The sequence below is a fragment of the Podarcis vaucheri genome (genome assembly GCF_965113315.1).
Source record: "Podarcis vaucheri genome assembly, chromosome: 14".
Classification (NCBI taxonomy): Eukaryota; Metazoa; Chordata; class Lepidosauria; order Squamata; family Lacertidae; genus Podarcis; species Podarcis vaucheri.
The window spans coordinates 28,017,559-28,038,079 of NC_138752.1; the positions used below are offsets into that span (position 1 = coordinate 28,017,559).

At 47.4% G+C, this 20,521-nt stretch overlaps 2 protein-coding genes and 1 long non-coding RNA gene across 6 annotated transcripts in view; 2 read left to right on the forward strand and 1 right to left on the reverse strand.

Annotated features, from left to right (window-relative positions):
- ANP32A (acidic nuclear phosphoprotein 32 family member A) overlaps positions 1-20,521 on the reverse strand; it is a 26,097-nt gene continuing 5,576 nt past the window's right edge. Inside the window, exons 1-7 of one of the 4 annotated variants that reach the window (XM_082198829.1) lie at positions 18,733-18,893; positions 7,853-8,002; positions 5,630-5,752; positions 3,896-4,094; positions 2,896-2,993; positions 2,619-2,679; positions 1-1,575 (exon numbers count right to left, since the gene is read on the reverse strand). In XM_082198829.1, coding sequence (XP_082054955.1) covers positions 1,508-1,575; positions 2,619-2,679; positions 2,896-2,993; positions 3,896-4,094; positions 5,630-5,752; positions 7,853-8,002; positions 18,733-18,786 — 753 coding nt within the window. In that variant the 5' untranslated portion in view covers positions 18,787-18,893 and the 3' untranslated portion in view covers positions 1-1,507. Of the gene's footprint in view, positions 1,576-2,618; positions 2,680-2,895; positions 2,994-3,895; positions 4,095-5,629; positions 5,753-7,852; positions 8,003-8,768; positions 8,817-17,193; positions 17,335-18,732; positions 18,894-20,521 lie in introns of those variants that run through there. The other 3 variants (XM_082198828.1, XM_082198831.1, XM_082198830.1) reach the window with 3 other exon arrangements.
- Positions 16,229-17,198, forward strand: LOC309518548. The gene is made up of 2 exons (XR_014213479.1): positions 16,229-16,599; positions 16,744-17,198. It is a non-coding gene; the product is annotated as an uncharacterized lncRNA (long non-coding RNA).
- LOC309518392 (uncharacterized protein) overlaps positions 18,854-20,521 on the forward strand; it is an 18,466-nt gene continuing 16,798 nt past the window's right edge. Inside the window, exon 1 of the mRNA XM_082198634.1 lies at positions 18,854-19,277. The gene's annotated coding sequence lies outside the window, so the exon portion shown is untranslated. The remainder of the gene's footprint in view (positions 19,278-20,521) is intronic.

The following is a 20,521-nucleotide window of genomic DNA, read 5'->3' on the forward strand; positions in this document are numbered from 1 at the left end:
AAAATTGTATAAAAAGATTTATTGAAATTCATCAATGACAAACAAGACATAAAACTGAAAAAGTTTGGCTCTTTGGGGAGCAAGAGGGAAGGTTGCAATATTCTTTTCTTTTTTTTTTTTGCTTTTGTCTTTTATACACAGGTGAGATATTGACTAGGAAATACAAGTCACTTCTAACTATCTTTTTAAAGAGGGATATGAAATTAAAACTGTACATTCAACTAGGAATGTTGCACAGTCAATTTAAATGACTTCGCAACATGGTAAGAAAATACAACTTTTGCAATTAGCATTCCGTGCTTGAGTGTACGAAAGGAAACCAGCCTAGGCTAGACATGCGGCATTGTCCGTCTCCCACCCCCCTCCAGTATTTAAAGGTTTGTAAAAATCTTCAAGAGTATTACAGAGCACAAGTGGAAACAGATTCTCATTCACTTATCATTAAGGAGGTGTTAATATATCTATATATATAATATTTTACAGACCAAAATAGTACACACCTTAGTTAAAAGGGTTCAAACATTTTCTTTTTTATTACAACTGTCAGATTCATTTCACCAGTTAACTCAGGAAATTAGGAACACTTTTTATATATATTTTTATATATATATTTCAATGACTGCCGTTGACAGAGAACTTTTCCATATACCTGAAATAAAGAAAGGGCACAACTCAAGGGGAATCACTGTCTGCCCGGCCATCTCCAAATCAAGGAAGATTCCCCTCAGGGGGTGGTTTGTGCTCTAAAAAATAATAATAACAAGTATGGGGGAAACCCACAACGGAAGATTTGCAAAGTCACCACCCCAAACCAAATCAAATGGTGGTAAAGGGCCAGGAGTCAGGGAAAGAGATTACGTATTTGGTCACTATTTACAAACAGCGAAAGTAAAAAGATACCTACAGGAAGTGAAGGAAAAAGTGTGTGTGTGTGTGTGTGTGTGTTTTCCTGGGAACGGCAGCCATTCACAAACAGGCAACAAAGAAAAACACTTTATCAAGATGCTGCTTGCACCCCTGCTGCTGTGGCTGGAATGCTTTCACCGCAAAAAATTGCTGCATCCAGAAGAAGTAGAAGAAAAAATGCCTAGAGACCGGCAAAAGCCATTCTCAGGACCCCAAAGATCTCACCTTTGCATCACATGTGGAAATTTACTCGCTCGTCTTTTCAAAAACAAAACAAAACTCAAGTTGTGTCCAGAATGATCCACTCCAAGCAACAAATTCACCACTTGCTTTATATTTGTTATTGCATTAACAGGAACTAAAAATGGGCACAAAAGGAAATTATTCAGGAACAAAAAGTAAGAGTGGCAGGTTGTTGTTGTTGTTTTTTAAAAAATGATATTTTAATTCCTTCGCCCACCCAATTATGCATGTCCCACTCGATCCCACAGCAACGTTACACTCCGGGGAGGGGGGGAGGGGTGAAATACAGGGTAGAAACAGTCAAATCACAGTAGGAAATTTATTCCCCACCCCCTCCCCACAACAGATTATTTTGAGTTTAATCATCTTCATCTTCTTCTCCTTCATCATCAGGTTCTCGTTTTCTCTTCTGTCCTTTTTCTTCTTCTGTGGAAAGAAATTAAAGGCCGTGTTATGGTTTTCCCCAGTGAGAGACCTAACGCTTCCCAGGCCCCATGGTTTTGGCACTTGTTCCATTGCAGGGATATTTTTGGCAAGAGCATTGTGTCGGTATGTTGAAGAAGCAGCACTGTAAAATTCTCCTTTCTGTGCCAGAGCATAGAATGACCTTGTTCCACATCAAATCCAGCACAGCTCAGGACTGTGCTGGTCTTCGCATTTGAAGCAGGAAAAACTGAGCAGCAAACTAGAGGGTCAGTCTGAGGGTGGGGGGGCCAACAAATCCCAAATAGCCATCTACCAACAGTGTCTTGGATACCCACACTCAGATCCAGCCACTGAAGGGCCAAATAGTGATGCACAGACAGCTCAATTTTGTCTCAGGGCTTTCGCATCCTAAGGGCCCAGAACAGTTTACATAAACTAAACAAGCACGTACAAAATAATCAACAAACAAAAACATAGAACAGCTAACAACAATTCCATACAGGAAAGGCAGGTAAAAATTTCTATTTCATTTCCAAAGGCCAGGATAAATAAAACCAACAAAAGGCACCAAGCGTCGACACAGATAACACACCTCTATGGTAAGGGAGTGCCACAGTTTGGGTGCCACCAGAAAGAAGACCCCATCGTCCTGTCTACCAAACGCTTATTATTAAAAAACAACTCTGCACCACATGAAGTATGTGCAAAGAATAAAAACATCTGCACAAAAATGATTTATCATTTATCAAACAGCCACAACCAGCAGGAGGAAGCCAGCAGCCTCTCTGCAGGGCTTGAGGGGGAAGCGGCACAGAAGATCCAAAGTCAAGAATCTTGAAGGAATCTCTGTGAAGAGTCTCCATGTGAAATATCTCAAAATCTTATCACACTGCTGTCATGGATTTTCCTCCATGTGGCATTTTCTATCTCTTATTGGGCACAATGGCAGGAATGGGCTATTCAGACTCTAAGCTTGCGTTGCTGTAACCCTTTGACCATTCACAAGGAGGTGATTATTTTTCCTGTTTCAGTTCTGCGCTTACCAGCTTCTTCCTCCTCCTCTTCATCATCTACTTCACCATCGTTGAACCCTTCTTCATCCTCCTGTGGGAAAGAAAGCGGAAAAATGCATGCTTTGTCCTTGTACAGAACTTTTTCAAGCTGGCAAAGCTATTGGGAAATACTGTAGAGATTTCAAAGGGGAGGGAAAGAATCCACCATGGCGCCTAAGGAATCCCAGGACCTGAGTTCCTTCCAGCACTGGTTCAGCAGTGAGAGACTCTCAGCTATATCCTCGCCCCTCCAAAATGACACTCTTACCTCATCTTCCCCGCTTACATCCTCCTCTTCTCCTTCCTCTTCTTCATCCTCATCTTCCTCATCTTCTACTACCTGAGCATCTTCGTCATATTCCTCTTCTGCAAAAAGGAAGTTCACAAGGTCGATTTGCTGCAAGGAACTACTGGGGAGCAGTGCGGGTCTGCTTAAGAGCAGTTTGCCACCCAGTCTTCCTGCAGCCTGACATGCGCAAGCTGAGTAGGAAAAGCATTTCCTGGGCATGGCAATAGTCGCGGTGGGGAAAGATGCCACCTGCTTGATTTCTGCCTGCCAGGCTCGCGATAAAATTCACAGGAGCTACAGCCAAGTAAAGCCAAGTGGCAGCCGGAGGTCCTTCTCGTGCCAAGAGTTGGTGTAATTGATGGGAGCTGGGAAAAGACCGTGATGCTGCGGAATCAGGCTTTCTGCTCTTGTGACCTGATGCACCACAGCACTCACTGTCATGGGATGTGGAAAACCTCAGGCTCTTGTGGTACTTGAATGGGGAGGGGAGAGGGGCTAAAATACAAGAATAATAAAGAGCTAATGTAGGCGATGCCGCAGAAATTCAAAGGGCGCATCTGAAAAAAGCGATGTGCAGCTCGTGGGGCTAAGGGGACTGAGGTAAATCTGGAGGGAAAGGTCTGTATCAGCGGCTATTCTCCATGACAGCTTAAGTGGAGGCTCTAAACAGCAGGTGTGAGCAACAACCAGCAAAAAAGGATCATTGCCCTGACTTTCTGGGGAGCTTCACAGAGGCATCTGCCTGCCTGCTGCTGTTGAACATAGACTAGTCAACTAGATGGATAGTTTCTGTCCAATCCAGAAAGTCTGTTCTTATATTTTACCAACATTTTTCAGGATAAAACTAGAGTGCTGTTAAAGTACTGAGCTGCAGCAATTTTTGCCGGAGGTTCTTAATATAGAAACAGCACAAGGACATTTGTTTCTACTCTTGGGAAACTCCACTAACAAGACAGAGGTAAGGAACAAAGTGACCTACCATCTTCCTCCTCCTCATCGTCATCAAAGCCTTCCGCATTGCCCTCAGCATCTGAATCGGGGGCCTCTTTATCATCCCGGTCATATCCGTCGAGATACGTGAGTTGCGGGAGGAGTTTGAAGACGTTGTCTCTGTAGTCGTTCAAGTTAGTTACCTCGCAATTGAAAAGATCTAAACTCTTCAGGTTTTCTAACTTTTCCTGAAAGGCAAATGAAGGGTTTCGCCTATCAGAATCAAACCTTACCAAAGACCAAAGCTCACCAAGTATGTATTAAAAAGCAAAGATGCTCCCAGAACAGGAAGGAAGGTCTTCTAGCTGACACATCAGGAGATACCTAGGAGATTTAAGCCACTGCAGCGACCAGGATGGGCTTGGTTAGGCCCTGTGAGGCTTGAGAAGAAAGAGTCCCAAATCTCTCAGACACATGGAAAGAGAAATAAACTTGCTGTATCACCTGTGGCTGCCCTGAGAATTCAAAGCCTCACTCAAAGCAAGAGACCTTGCTTCCAAGCAATGTGCAACATCAACCCTTCAAGTGACCACCAGAGGGAGCTGTGGAAACAACTCTGCATGTCAATCAAGAGCAAAAGGGAGCAAAAAGGCAGCAGCAGTAGCCGCAGCCAGGAGATTTGCACCACTTCTGGAATTTTATGAAGGCTCCCTCAGCTGTTGGGTTCAGAGGGTAGCAAACATTTTACTGGCTAATAAAATGATGGGAGGAAGGAGAACTTCAGGCCATCAGCTCTGGAATCAAGGGCCTGACATCTACTGCATCAAGGACCTGACACAACTCTACTGTTTTCTTGCTTTGTTTTTCACAAGCTTCATTTTGTGTTTGTTTTTAGTTGTAAGCCCCCCCCCCCCCTTGGGAGAAAAGAACCATATAAATGCAGCAAACAAAGTGCAGCAGCAGTAGGTGGAGAAGAAATTCTGACAGTGTGGTGATGTTTGGGGGCTATGAGGGTGAACTACTGCTCAGATCTAGTCTTGGCCATAAACAGCTCATGCAGCCACAGGCAACCCCCCCCCCTCCCCGCACCCAAGTTACAGGGCCCTGGCAAGGATGACTGACAGAATGTATGGTGTTAAATCTCTTGCAATGCACCACACACTGACTATTCCATCCCCTTCCGTGTGCCACTAGCAGGCACACACACTCTACTGCTGAAGAGCCACCAGGAAACAAGAAAGGTAAATTTGACTGGATGATCCTGGAAGGGGCAATGGCAAAAAATAGACCAGGAACACCACTGGCTGGATGAGGAAGCAACCACTCATTGCCAGGCCTTCCTGAGAGACAAACTCTGATGGGGATGGGCTAGAGGGCAAAGAGGTCATGGGGTGTAAGGTTTGGGCACCCACAAGGTCAAGCAGGAGAGGAGAAATGGACAGGAGGCACCCAAGAGAACTCCACCCATATGCACAATTGTTTTGTTACTGTTATTTATAGTCCCACCTTACCGTCAAGGCAAAAAATCTCCCCCGCAACACTTTGGTGAAGTGGGTTAGGCCAAGGACAGTGATGGGCCCAAAGTCAACTTCATGGCTGAGTGGTGGTGATTTTGAGCCTGAGGTGCCTCAGTTCCAATCCAATACTCTGGTGACCACATCTGCGCCAGGGCCCCAAATGCAGCAGGCAAGGAAAGCCCCACCATGAATCATGGGCATTAGTGTGGGCCATGGCATCCAAAGCTGGCCTCAGGTGGCTCTCTGACAGCTTTGCACCGACTTACCAGAGGTTCTATTGTACTGAGATCCTTTATTTTGTTGCCACTTAGGTTTAGGTGTGTGAGGTTCGGACATTTTCCTGCCAATACTTCCAGTCCTCCTGAGATTCTATTGTCGCTTAACTCGAGCTGAGGGCAAAAATATATAAAAATGGTCCACACATTTTGCAGTTTTCAGGATTCAATCACATTTTAAAGTTTGGGGCTTTAAATGGCTCTGTGGAATGGCTTGCACTGACCTGAATTGCCTGGGGACAGCGTGGAGAGCAGAGGTGGGGGGTGCCTCTCTGTCTGGCCCTTTGAACTCTCCTCAGACACGCCTCTCAAAGGCCCTGCTTCACACCCTTAAGGTTTTTGCCTGGCTGGAATGTGCCCTTGCAGAGGGCGTGCATGAGTGTGTGTAGAAACAAGCCTACTATCCAAACAGCTTTTGTTGCTCCACCCGCTTTTGCCTCTGGCCCCACCCACCACTGACATGTGGCCCTTGGAAAGTTTCCCAGAGAGGACTCTGACTATCAGGCTACAAAAGAAACCCAACCGTTGTTGTGGAGAGAGAAAATATAGTAGAGGATCTGAAGGACACAAACAGAGAGAAGGGAAGCAGAGGAAGAGCTCCCACTTATAGGAACTATTAAGACATGTAGGAAAAGATCCAGCAGAGGACAGCATCATGGAGATCCAGGGCATAAGGAGGCAAGCCAGGAGCAGTGGATGGGGGGAATCAACTGTATCAAAGGCAGCAGAAAGTCAAAGAGGAATGTAGCACCTTTAGATCTTGCAATGATTTTTGAGACTGTACAGTCAGTGGCGTTCAGGGGGTAGAACCCAGACTGGAGGGTGTCAAGAGCAGAGGTGAGGCAATAGGAGTAAGCAGCATGTGCACCAGGAGTTTGAGGGTATGAGGTGGAAGGGACAGGGGGTGGCACTTGGGAGAGTGAGGACGGGCCAAGGGAAACAGCAGGATGTTTGAGCACCGTGGGGGAAAAGGGAAAAGCTGTGTATGTGGAGGAGGGATAATGGTGCTGGAGAGGACAACTCCAAAAAGGGAGGAGATCACGGAAGCATGTGCTGAGAGGGGTTACAGGGCAGTCAACTCATCAAGCAATAACGGAAAGCAAAGAGGGAGGTGCAGGATGAAGGGCAGCCGAAAGAGGAGAGGCGGCAAGTAATCAGAGCTGCTGGTTTCCATTTCAGCACTGAATAAGGAGGGAAAGTCTTGGGCAGGGAGCAAGAAGGGGGTGGGGTGGGATGTGCATGAGGAGGGCATCAAAAGGAAGAAGACGGGAAGTGAAAATTCCTTCAGCTGGTGTGAATCAGAGAGGCAAAATGGTCTGCTTGGGCAGGTAGATAAAGATGCAGAGGAGAATATGGGAGCTTCTAATGGACAAAGTTGGTCCACTCTTTAGTTCTCCACAGGTAACTCAGCTTCACAAGGCCATGGAGAGAGATATCAAATGGGGGAGGCGGGGAATGAGCTAGGAGGGCTGAAAGGGTTAAGGAAGTCAAGAGCAGATGAGACAGATGAAGCGAAGGTGCAAACTGCAGGAAACACAGGAGTCTGGCAGACATGGGGAAGAGGGGAGGCTGCTGGGTAGGCCACTGGATCAATAGATTGGAGGTCATGGAAGGAGCACAAGGCAGAGCATGGTGGACAAGGTGCTGTGCTGAAAGGGAGCAGGGGATGAGTTGACAGAGGGAATTTTACAGCAGACACAGAGGAGCTCTTGGTGAAGGCAAGAGCAAAGGGGTGTCCAGGGCAGGGCAGGAGAGAATCAGCCCAGAGGCAAAGATGGATGGAAGAGGCAAAGGAGGAGAAGATGAGAAGCAGTTGGGTCAAGGGGGTTTGCTGAAAAGATAAAGAGGAGGAGAGTTGGCAATGTCAGAGATGAAGTTTATGCATTAGGAACTCTCATTATGTAGAAATATGTGTCTTACTATTAATAACTTAAAATAAAACGCCACAATTTTGCTTTGCTCTTTTGCCACAAGGAAATCTAAACATCTGATGTAAAAGTTCCTCTTTGGCAAACTCATTCCATGCTTTAATAATAATGCCTTTCTTTTTCTTTTAAAATAAAGACATCTACCCACCTTGAGGGTAAGAGGTGGAAGGGAGAGTGGGTGCTACTTGGAAGAGTAAAGACGGGCCATGGGGTCATGGCGTGCTCTGGTCCATGGGGCCACAAAGAGTCTGACACAACTAAACGACTAAACAGCAACAACACCTACCTTCTTAAGCTTGTTTAACTTTGGTAAGTTTGCAACTGAGGTGAGGCCTACGTTGATTGTACTTAAGAATTCGAGCTCTTCAAATTCATCTGTCAGACCTTCAATTTTGCCTTCATTTGATCTACAGTTGTCGAGAACAAGTTCTTTAACCTGCAGATAAAAATTAACAACAAAAATATTAAGTTAAATTATATTTAGTTGCAACCACCACCTTAAGCGAGCATACAAGCTGTTTTGAGGCAAACTGCAACAGCACTTCAAGAATTATTGGTCTCAGTTTACCATAAAAAGCTACTAGGAAATCTCTCTTCATCTATTGAGCTAGATTACACTGTAGATCAACAAATGACTTGGCCCATTGACTCTTTTCCATTCACTCTATAGATTTCAGGATACTAGTTACCTTGCGGAAGGAGACAACTCGCTATTTATGTACACTATGGTATAAAAATGAATAGAGAGATTGAGAGAGCCAGTAAGTGCTGTCGGCAGCCTGTTGGAAGTGGGCTCAAATCCTCACTCAGCTGTGAAACAGGTGTCCTTGAACCAGTCACTCACTTGGCCTAGCCTACCTCACTGAGTTGTTGTGAGGATAAAACGGAGTTCATCTGCAAATATGCTGCTCTAAGCTCCGTTAATGAAACACATCTTCCCACAGCTGAATTGCTGCAGGCCCTCTAATTACACTAGAGTAAACCTATGACCCTAAACACACCAAAATCAATAGGGCATGCTTACAAATAAACGTTATGCATTTTAATGTCACATCTAAGCAAAAACTGTGTGTCTTTGTAAACGGCTGTACGTTTTTACAAAATTGCAACTTTGATTTTTGTTCAGGAGTAACTGTTCTTAAGGTCCTCAATCTAATATAGTATGAATCAATTGCAGGTGGTGGGAGCGAGGAACATCCTACCACCAGGAAAGAAGCAACAGGCAGTGTTAGCATCACTCCAAAGCCTGAGTGTGCCCTATATCCTCATCGTTCTGACATGCATCCTCAGCTGGTTTCGTTTGGCAGATTTGATATGGAGCTTTTTTATTCTTGTAACTTTAACAGTGCCTAACCAGGCCCCTGTGTGACCTCAGTAAATAAGAATACCCCCAAGATCAGCACACAGCTGATCAAGACTGTTGTCTATCTGACCATATGCTGCCAGCTTGTGCTCAAGATAACAAAGAAGAAGGCTTAAGCAACTGATGTCGATAGCGGTGTGTGTGTGTGTGTGTGTGTGTGTGTGTGTGTGTGTGTGGAATTAAGAGCCTCAGAGAAATACAGCATCTTTTGGCAAAGACAAGGAGGGGAGAGAAGAACCCTAAAGCAAAATGCACCTGCCACAGCCCCACTTCCTCCACCTAAGCTAGGGAAGGGGAACCAGCTGTGCCCCTCCAGATGTTGTTGGACCCCAGACCATTGGCCATGCTGGTTGAGGCTGATGGGAGTTGGGAGACCAACAACATCTGGAAGGTGACAGTTGGTTCCCCCACCCGTCCTAGACTGACACAGTACCTACAGTGGTACCTCTGGTTAAGTACTTAATTCGTTCCGGAGGACTGTTCTTAACCTGAAACTGTTCCTAACCTGAAGCACCACTTTAGCTAATGGGGCCTCCTGCTGCTGCCGCGCCACCAGAGCACGATTTCTGTTCTCATCCTGAAGCAAAGTTCTTAACCCAAGGTATTATTTCTGGGTTAGCAGCATCTGTAACCCGAGGTACCACTGTATTAGAATCAGAGTTGGAAGGGGTGCAAAGAGTTGGAAGGGGTGCAAAGGGTCATCTAGTCCAACACTTTCAATACAGGAATATCCACTAAAGCAGCCATGGCATCCAGACATCCAACCTCTGCTTAAAAACCTCCAAGGAAGAGAGTCCACCACATCTCATGGGAGTCTGTTCCACCATCGAACAGCTCTTACCAGTGCTTTTTTTCTAAAAAAAAAAAAATGTTTAGAGGTACTCTCATTTTCCTACTCATATTGAAATACTGCCCCTCAATGAGGCCAAACCTAGATTCACAAAATACTTAGGGGTATGTGTACCCCTGCGTCCCCCTAGGGGGAAAAAGCACTGGCTCTCACTAGAAAGTTCTTCCTGATGTTTAGTTGGAATCTTTTTCTTGTAACTTGAAGTCCTTGGTTCGGGTTCTACCGTCCAGAGCAAACAAGTTTGTGCCATCTTCCATTTGACAGCCCTATTTGAAGACGGCTCTCATATCTCCTCTCCGTCTCCTCTTTACCAGGCTAAACTCCCTCCACCATTCCTCATAAGGCTTGGTTTCCAGACGCTTAATCATCTTGGTTGCCCTCCTTTGCACTTGCTCCATCTTGTCAATATCCTTCTTATATTGTGGCACCCAGAAATGGACACTATACGCCAGGTGTGATCTGACATTAATATTCAAAGAGAGAAAAGCAGACACGAGCTATGTCTGCAACTCTATCTTGAGCCTCTATTATGCCTTATATAAAAATGTATCTGCCATAACTATAAAAGATCCCGTTCTTCCATCACCATCATCATCATCATCATTATTCCCCCCATCTTTCCCCCCTGACAGGGACTCAAGGCAGCTTACAGCTATACTTTCACTTCCGCAATAATTGCTTGGAAAGGACAGTTAAGCAGATGTACTGGGTTTTTCAGGAGGGCCCATATCCAACCATGTGCAAATATCATTCGACGCACAAGAAATCTGCCATCAAATATAAGTTAATTTTCTTCACCACTTAAGATATTTTATATTAATTGTTTAATAAATTTGCCCAAGATACTCACTTCTGGGCAACTTTCTGGGTGCCATGTGCCAGTGTTGGGTTGGGCCAGAGGCAGACGTGGGCAGGGCAACAAGTATAAATTCTGCCTTTGAACAGTAGGCTAGTTTCATCACACTCACACCCCCTCCCTGCCCTCCATCCAAGCAAGCAAGAGGCAGGATCAGATGTCAGTCTCTTTCCAGCCAGGTAAAAGTGCTCAAGGGGGAGATGGAGCAGCAGTTGCCTGGTAGTGGGTGTGTGGCTTTTTCAGAGAGTGCCAAGGAACACAGACAGCCTGAGGTTTCCCACTCATTTTGATGGTTTAAAAGCCCCAGCGAAATTAGATGGCTGCTTAAAAAGTTTTTGTTTGTTTTTTTTATCATGTCCCCTTATCACGGGTCCTTCTCCAAATGATACATTCCGTTCCTTGAAACTGTCCTCAGGTGGTTTTGTGCTAGTTGCATTGAGGGCAGCTGAAACAGGCCTTTGCAACTTATTACAAAAGAGCACAGTGAGAAGAACAGAGATCTCTAGGCAGCTTCTCTGCCTCCGCTTAAAGCACAGATCACCACACCCCTGCACTGCTGACGAATCCTGGCACCCCGCAGTTTTGCTCTTCACGGAACCCAAAACTGCTTTCCAAACTGGTTTCTCTGGATCTTCCTTGCAATATGCCCCTCAGCTTCCTCCGTGAAGTTTGCTTTTGAAGGTTGCTGCTACTTGTCCCAGGAAGATCCCTGTTGTTAAGTGTTCTGCATCAACTAAGAGCTTCACATCGCAAAAGATCCTCCTTTTATAGCATGGGGCGGGGACGAAATATGGTACCACTCTCTAATACACACTCCTCCCTACATAAATGGCTTGCTGATAAACCATCTGAATCCACCCGCTGACCTTGCATGCCTGAGCCCAGCTGTGGTCCTGCAGTGCATTTCAGCCTAACCTTCCATATCTCCATCGCCCAGGGCCCAACATCCTGGCTTCGATCTTGCATGAGAAAGAAATTTGTTGTGGATTCAAAATGCCACTCTTTGCAATATATATATTTGGCCAGTGTAAGTATCTACACGAATAAATCAAACACCAGGGAGCTTTCTGTTCTTCCAGCCTCCTGGAATGGCCTTGCCTTTGACTGGCCCTCCTAGCCTACAGAAGCCCCAGCAGCTGACAGCCAGGGTAGTTCATTTGGCAGAGCATCAGACTATGACTGAGAACTAACGTAAGTTCAAACCTGCCTCCATCTGTGCAGCTCTCACTGGGGGCCCTCATTCTATCTCTGTGTGTGTCTAACCCATCTCACAAAGGGGATGGGGAGGAACTAGGCTCTTTGGAAGAAGGGTGCAACAGCAATTTAATAAACAAAATGGCATTTATTGTAATTTCCAGAAGGGTAGCAGGGTTAGTCTATTGCAGCAAAAACAGCCAGAGAGTCTTGTGGCACCTTAGAAAGGAACACGTTCATTATGCCATAGGTTTTTGTGGGCTCAGGTCCATGAAACCTTTTGCCATAATAACTGTATGAGAATTTAAGGTGTGGTGAGCCTCTAGTCCAAAACAGGAGGACTACCTTCAATGGCTAATTCACAGATGTGGACTTCCCATAAAAGTCTTTTTAGGCACCCTCCCGCTTGTCCCAGCCCAAATTAGGGAGGGAGGAGGTGGGGAGACAAAAGAAATATCCAACCCTCTTGGTGCAACCTCAAAGCTGGCTTCACAACCAGAGGAGATCCTCTGTTACTGGACAATCCACAGCTGTTATTTTGGGATGCCTTTAGCTTTCTTAATTTATGTCGAGTAGGAGGCACTATGTCTCTGAATCCCAGTTGCTGGGGTTTACAAAGAGGGAGAGCGCTGCTGTTGCACTCTCGTCCTGTTTTGAGGGCTTCCCATAGGTATTTAGTCAGTCACAGTGTGAGAACAGGGTGCTGGACTAGATAGGCCTTTGGCCTGAACTAGCAGGGCTCTTCTTATGCCAAATTATGACTTAATTACAGATGGGATAGCTCAGCTGGTTGCTCTGGCACAGCTCTCATTCATGACAAGGGATTTGTGCAGGTGTGCTATTGAGTACCAGACAGGGCACATAAAAGGGCATGTTGGGTTTTTTGAAAACATCACTGTGACCCATAAACAGTACCGTTAAGTAGAACAATGGATGGAAACATAGGAGTCTCCTAGGTACAGGGAACAGAACATTTCCAAGGGTCCCTCACATGAAAAACACCAGGCCAGTGACTGGGGAAAAAAGTTGAAAGAAAAACAATGCAGAACTAAGGTCAGGACCTGTTTGAAGGCCTCCCAGAGGCATCTAGTTGACCACTGTGAGAATAGGGTGCTGGATTACATGGACCTTCGGCCTGATCCAAAAGCCAGGCTCATGTTGCTCAGATGTCAGGTAGTCAAGACCAGAGAAAAACACATGTGGGGTGTGTGTGTGTGTGTGTCACTATGAAGATGTCACCAGAATATAGTTCACCATTAGGCATTTTATAAAGAGGAGATGGAGGTGTACCTCCTCCTTCTCCATACAAAGCCAGCAGGTTATTATACTTCTAAGAAGCAGTGAATCCACCGTTTGCCTTTTCAGACAGTCTAACCTCTGTTCAACAATTACAATGAACAAACATGTTCTGAAATTGCCTCTGTGGCATTCCCTCTGCAGGAACAGATTCCTTCAGCACTGCTTACCTGGCTTGCAATGTGGAAATCACATCAGATAAAAACAAGCAGCAGCAGCAGCAGCAAAGAAATACATCTTGCAGGAATACTCTCCCTACAGAGTACCAAAGGAACCCCTCCCATCAAAGGCAGGCAGGCAGGCAGAGCCTCTGGGAGCCAGATGGCTGAAGAACTGCATTAAGCAAAGCCAGCACCTCCTTGCTGTCTCAGCAAAAGGAAGGTTATTGGAGAGAAACTGAACAGCAAGAGCATGTGGGCAAGGACTGAGCTCCCTGCTAAAGCACAGAAGTGCCTAGTACACATAATTGTATACTTAGGAGCCATCAACCACTCAACTGCCCTCCCTAGCAAGTGGCACGAGATCCTCCTTGTTGCACCAATATTTCCCCCCACCCTTTTCTCATCCTCTATTACAGCTAAGCTGGGGCTGAAGTCCAGCCAACTCTTCTCCACCAACCAGGCAACAGGCTCCCAGGATTTATCATACCAGATTTTGGGATGTGGAAAGAAAAGTGAAAAGCCACACAGCTGCAAGATCAGATATTTTAAAAACAACAAGGATAAAATGTCTGAACAAATAAAATATGCAGTGCATTTTTTTTAAAAAATAGAGGTTGGATGGCCATCTGTCATGAATGCTTTCGCTAAGACTCCTGCATTGCAGGGGGTTGGACTAGATGACCCTTGGGACCCCTTCCAATTCTACAAATCTACAATCATCCCATATTTCCAGGCTCACTCTTCTTCAGGGGATCAACTACAACTGATCTCTTGGCACCCCTTCTTCTCAAAGTTTCCAGCTGGGATACAGAAGACCTGCAACTAATTGTTGCAGTGTACTCCTGTTTAGTGTCCCAGTCAGTCAGTCATGCCCTTCTCCACAGTACTCCATTCTGTTAACCCTCTGCCCAGTTTTCAATCCCCCCTACCCACACCCAACAGTAAGGGAAAGGACTAGGAATCTTGTTTCTGTTGTTACACAGAGCTTCAGACATGCTGCTGCAAACTCATCATAAGTAAAACACCAGGCTGAAAATCCTCTAGACCAGTTCCAAATGAATGAGGGCCTCTCCCCATGCACCTTGAAGATTATCCCCACCCCAGCCCTCCTCTTCAGTTCCAGGCTCAGGTAGGTGGGGTTCATCTTGCTGCCCAGGGTGAGTTAGATTTCTTGCTCCTTGATTTTGCCATGAAGTAAATAGCTTAAAAAATGGAGTGCAATAGTCTTGCCCACTATACCTGTGTAAACTAATGTCTGTTGTAAACCAACAGGATTACCAGATCTCAAAAGTACCCAGCTGTGTTACAGCGTAGGTAAGCATGCATATAGTTTTTCCAATAAAGTCAACTCCTGTTTACAGAGACCCATGGAATATTGAGACAAGTGAGGGAACAAAAGGAAATTCTGCTAAATTAAAAATTTCAGTTAAATGGGTCATATAGAATTGAAATTCACCAGGTCCAGGGCATAAGGAGTTAACATGAAAAACATCATATGGCAGCCTTCCCCAGCCTAGTGCCCTCCAGATATGTTAAACTACAAACCCCATCAGTCCCAGCCAGCACAGCAGAGCTTTATTATGTTGGGCTGATGGGAGCTGTAGTCCAAAACATCTGGAGGGCACCAGGTTGGGAAAGACTGACATATGATACACCAGGTTAAAACTATCAACTTTGCCCTGGACACAATCCACTAGGCTCTCCTGCTGTAGCTAAGCTCCCATTCATATAATCAAGGCAAGAGAACAGAGATCCAACAGAGGATTTGTTTGATTTTTAATGGACTCGGCTTGCATAATTTCAATCCTTGTAAAAAGAAAAAAAGAAAACCACCACCAGCAACCCAATAAACCATACAGACTATTCCAAATACATCACCCTCAACAAAAAAATTTATTGGAGGTTAATCTGTCTTGCTTTGGACACATTTGTAACCTATTTCCAAGCAAGCGTCTTTAATAAAACAAATCCAAATGCTTGGCTAGAACTTCATGAATAGTAAATATTCAAATGTCTAGCAAAAACCTAATGAATAGTAAATGAACAAAAGGTAGTTAGGTATAAAGCCACTTTTATACATGTTTGGAATGCCACACTATAAATAAATTCACTATATTCCAATGAATCAGCTAGATTAACAATACTAGCTTTCATTTTAACTGAGACAATTTTAAATAGATGATTATCTTTTCCATGACAAAATGTACCTATCTAGAAGTAATCTGATATTAAGAAATTGCAGAATACTGTGAAATTCTCTTGATAAATTTTTGTGATCCCATGGCTAAAATTCTGGTTTTAAGCTATCATTGCTGTGGAAGACAGTAGCCAAACCTACAAGAAATCCTTTAAGCAGTAGGCTCTGCTAGGGGACATAAAAGTCTAAAGAATTCCCCCACTTATTTCTCTTCAGCAATAACTAGTATACACTACTGTATAAGTGAAATTTTTGCAGCATTGCCTTCTCTTAAGGTGGGACTATTGGCAATCAATTGCTTTTTCGAAAGGAAAGGAGCTCCACGGTTGTTGCTGGTAACTCAAATACAATAAAGTAAAAACCCAGAGCCAGTATTTTTGCCGCCAAAGAGAAAAGGAACCTTCCTGTCTCACTAGGAAAGATGGCCTTGACTCTCTGCCTTCCCACATCTTCCACAATTCAAAGAAAATTCACTGACAACGGGCGGTAGGAACGACTGTAGAATCTATAGGGCAGGAGCCCCAAACAGGCCCCCTCCCCAAATAGGATGGAAGGCCCTCGCTGCGTTTCGCCACAGCCCACCCTTCCTCCCGACCCAAATATTGTCTCTGTCGGGAAGCACTTTAAAACGACTGGCTGATTCCAAAAAGCCCCCCCCCTCCCGCCAACAGCAAGCAGATGGGAAATTCCTGGGGCCCCGAAAGCGAGATCGTCCTTCAAACTACACCCCGCCTCGCAATCACCTTGGGTGCAACTTCCGTAATGCTTGTGCAAACCTCCTTTTCCTGGCCGTTTTGCCCGTCTAAACGGCGCGCCTCTCCCCCTCCCGCGTCAGTGACACCAGTGACAAAATGGCAGCCCCTGGAAGCTGGCAGTCATGTTCGGCTCGCTCGCACGCACGCACGGCGGAGGGAGGCAGGCTGGCGGGCGGCTGCCCTCTTTGGCTCCGAGGCGGCTAAGCGCCACCGTCCATCCCCCCCCCCACCCCATCCGTTCCCGTGATCGGAGCCCAAGCGTGCGCACGGGGGGAAAGGAGGGCGCGGGGTGGGTGGAGGCGCTTCCCTGCTTCTCTCTCTCTCGCTCGCTCTGCTGCTCTCGCCGCCCGGGAAGGAAAAGGTAACCTTCTGCCCATGAATTATGCACCGCGCGCAGAGATTCCTGCGGGCGGGCGCCGCGATCCACAGACACTCCCCCGCCCAGCTTAAGAACGAGCATGTCCCCCCCCCCATTTTTTTTTTTTTTTTTTTTTTTGTTTTCTAGGCGTCCGTGCAGATTGCGTTCTCCTCCTCCTCCTCGCGTGGATCCAGAGGGCTCCTCCGCTTCCCAGCCCAGCCTCTTCTCTCCTTTGCAGTTCGACGGGGGGAAAGATGGCGCCGTGTCCTACTTCGGAGTGAGTGTGTGTGGCCAGCGCCAGCGAGGAGACCCAAGTTAGGCAGAGGCTTTCCGCGGGGCGGAGGCAGAGAGAGAGAGAGAGAGAGAGAGGAGTGCGCTCTTCCGACGGAGCTCCCGACCCACAAGCAAGGCGGCTCCGGCGTTCCCACGAGCGCACACACAAAACACGCCCGCGGCCAGAGACGCGTCTGCCCGCACAAGCCTTAGTCAACACCCGCGACGGAGAGAGAGGGAGAAGCAGAACTGCGCCGGTGTGTGCCATAAAAAGCGCCCCCCCCTTCCAGACTTCTTTCTTTTAAAGTTTAAAGAGCACGTTACATAAATCTGCAGGTCAGGTTCTTGCGCTTGTCTAGGGGCCCGAAATCGCAGAGAGCTGCAGCTGCTGCTTCCGAGGCAGGGGTAGTAAGGGAGATGGGGGCGAAAGGAGGCAGGTGACAGATCCATTTCCACCGCTACCAGCACGGTGGAACCAAACTGCGTTATGATTTTAAAACCTTACGTAAATGCCCCCACCCCCGCGTTAGCGGAGGAAAACATCTTTAAAGAGGGTGGGGTTGGGGGGGGCACTTGCTTCCCCAGACACAGGCGAGTTATTGCAAAATAATGGGAGGGGGAGATGAGAGCTCGCACTCCGGTTCCGAAGCCATCGTCTTTACGCAGAGTAGAAGCCACCCAAATCTCTCCCCACGAAGACCAGCCTTCGAAACGGGCAACCTTAATTTCTCCTTGGGCGGCGGGGCGGGAAGGATGCAGCGCCTCAAGTTCTCCCCCCGCCCCGCCGCCCCAACCTTACACAGGCTGAAGTGTTTTCTTCTGTTGCAAATGGGCACCAGGGGGGGAAACGGAGCCCTGGAAATCGCCCGGGCGAGGCTGGGAGACTTTACAAAATGCAGCTCCAACCTCTTCCTCGCTCGGACAAAGTTTCAGCTTTATTTAGGGGCAGAAGCAGAACAACATCCCAAGTCCAGCCCCGAGGAAAAGGGGGGTAACTCAACCAGTCAGCAACCCCCGCTTCCTTTCGCCCGCCTTTTTGTGTATCTTGTGTTTGCGTGAGGATGGTGGTTCCATCAGGGGCTGCTTCGGCCGCCAGCTTCCTTGCCCTCTTCGCTATATCGGAGGGTTTAAGCCCCCCCCCATCCTCCAACCCTTGTCTTGAATGCAAACTCCCCCTACCCTCCCAAAAACTATGCCTGAGCTTCGCAACATCTGGGGAGGGGAGGATGAGAGGGAGAGAGAAAGGGCGCGTTCATGAGGACTACAAAGTTGCAAATATGGCTCCCCAGTCACCCTCGCCTGATCCGCTGCGAGGAGGCAATGAAAACTGGTGATCGCCCCCCAAGTCGCTCGCAGACCCCCCCCCAACCTGCCCGGCTCCAGAACCTGATCCTAGCAAACTCCTCCAGTCCCCGCCGGAGCGCAGCGCCAACTCGACAAGCCATTATTATGCCGAGGCTTTTGCGACGCGCTTTCCCGGGGCGCTATTTTCCCTGCCACCCGGGCAACCAAACACGAAGGAGACTTGCCTTGGAAACCGGGTGGTAATTTTTCTTACCCCCCCCGCCCCATCTTTGGTCAGACTCGAACGCGTGAGCTTTTGGGCACCCCCCCCCATGTGGGTACACACACAGCCACGAGCGCGCACACATACACACCGTGGGCACCTCAAGGGCAGCAAAAGCACCCACGACGGCAGCTGGCACAGACGGCGCCCACCTCTCCCTACGGCGAGCGCGCCCCCTTACTCCTGATGTATTGGCTCTCTTTTTGCAAGCTGCCCCCCCCGTACCAACACCTTCTCACAAAGCCCCCCGCCCCACATTACAAAAATAAAAAAAAAATCTCCTTGCACAGGCTTACGTCGGAGGGCGTCCTGTTCCGCAGCTCTAAGTGGATCCTTTTCTTCATGTCCATGTCCCTGATTCAGCAGGAGGCTCGCTCCGTCTCGCTGCGCTGCGCTCGGCTCCCTCTTTTGTATTGACACCAATGGAGCAAGCCAGGGACCCCCCCTCCCGCCCCCCCGACCAAAGCCAGCGCGCGAGGCAAGAGGGACTTTGAGCGCTCAACCAGCTCCGCTCGGAATCCCCCAACGCGGCCAACAAGCGCGCACACTAACCTGATAACTACGGGGGCGGGCGCTTGCCGAAAAAAAGCTCCTCCGTTACGGACGTGCGCGAGAGCCAACCGGAGTTCGGGGAGCGCACACGAGATCCAATGGGGAGCGACCAAGGGCGGCGGGGGCCAATGGGAGAGTGCGGCACGGTCGGCCAAGGAGGACAGCCCGGTTGGGAACCAGCGAGCTGAGGCGCAGTCGGGACTAGCCGCGGAAGGCGACGGATGGAAGAGCTGTCGGAGGCTGGATTCGACGAGCGAGCAAGCGAGGAGGGGGCCTTTCCCGCGCCGGGGTGTGCGTGTGCGCGCATTTGCGAGGACGGTCGGGGAGGAGGACCAGCAATGGGGAGGGGCTGTTGAGCAGAAATGTGTGCGGTGGGGTCTGTATCAAAAAGTGGGTTAATGGTGGGTGGGTAGGAGCACTGCTGACCCTGAGAAGAAAGGGGTGGGGATGGAAGGGAGGGAGGGAGGGAAGAGGCTAGGGATGCGATGGGAGCACTTAAAGGCTGTAGGGCTGTAGAAATAGAAAGGGCGAAGTTGTGGGTCTGCGTTAAGGGTTAGGAAATGAATGGATTCAGGGAGGGAGCGAGGTTATTTTGGATTTGGAAGGAGGGCTGCCTGGGAGTCATTATGGGATGGGAAGAGGATATAAGTGATCTGGGAGTTATTTAACGCTTAGGAAGCATAGGTCGTAATTTCTAATGCATGAAACCTGTACTTTAGAGCAGCGGATGCTCTGAAATTGAAAAGACGAGGCTAGATCCAGAATGGGGCTGGGCGTTGACAGGTGGGTTAGAATTTTTGGCAGGGGAAATAGTTCAGGGAGGTGTGTTGTGAAATGGGTTCTTCTGTTGAAAAGAGTCAAAGGAGTTGAAGGAAATTAGATAGAAGACTTAGAGTTTCTTGAGGGGGGATCATTGTGATGGGGAACGGCTGGACAAATCCTAGCTCCATATTGCCCTAGCATCTAGAAATGTGGCGCTGTCTCCTAGAAATATAAACACTTCTTTTCCAGTTGCAGGGTGGGTGTGGCTCCTGAAATGAGAGGGCTGGCTTTGAATACAGGCATCAAGTGGGAAATGATGAGTAGAAAGAAAGCTTGCAAGAAAGTGACAGTCTTCCCCAAGATAACAATAATTGCTGTCAAATGTTGATAGTTTTCATGGAATAAAAACTATCTCAGAAATAAGAGGTGGGGGTACTTGTTCTTTCTGTCTGGTGAGGATAAGAAAAGAAGCAATAGTAGTCAACTGCAAAAAAGGTAGAGCATGTGTTTAAAGATTAGGCGGTATCCTTCTATGAATAGTTCAGCAATGGTGTAAGCAAGGGAATGTGAGGAAAAGGCGGTGTTTTAAAGTTGCTGGTGGTATTATACAGTCAGCAGCACTGTTGGGTATGCAGGAACTGTGTCTTGAAGTGATGCTAGTAGGTCTAGGCAGAATTTCTATTGGGGCAATGAGCAACAGTACTGGAAGGTGTTTGTTAAAGTTGGGGCTGAATGTAGGGCTTGTACTTCGAAATAAAAGAATGCATGCCA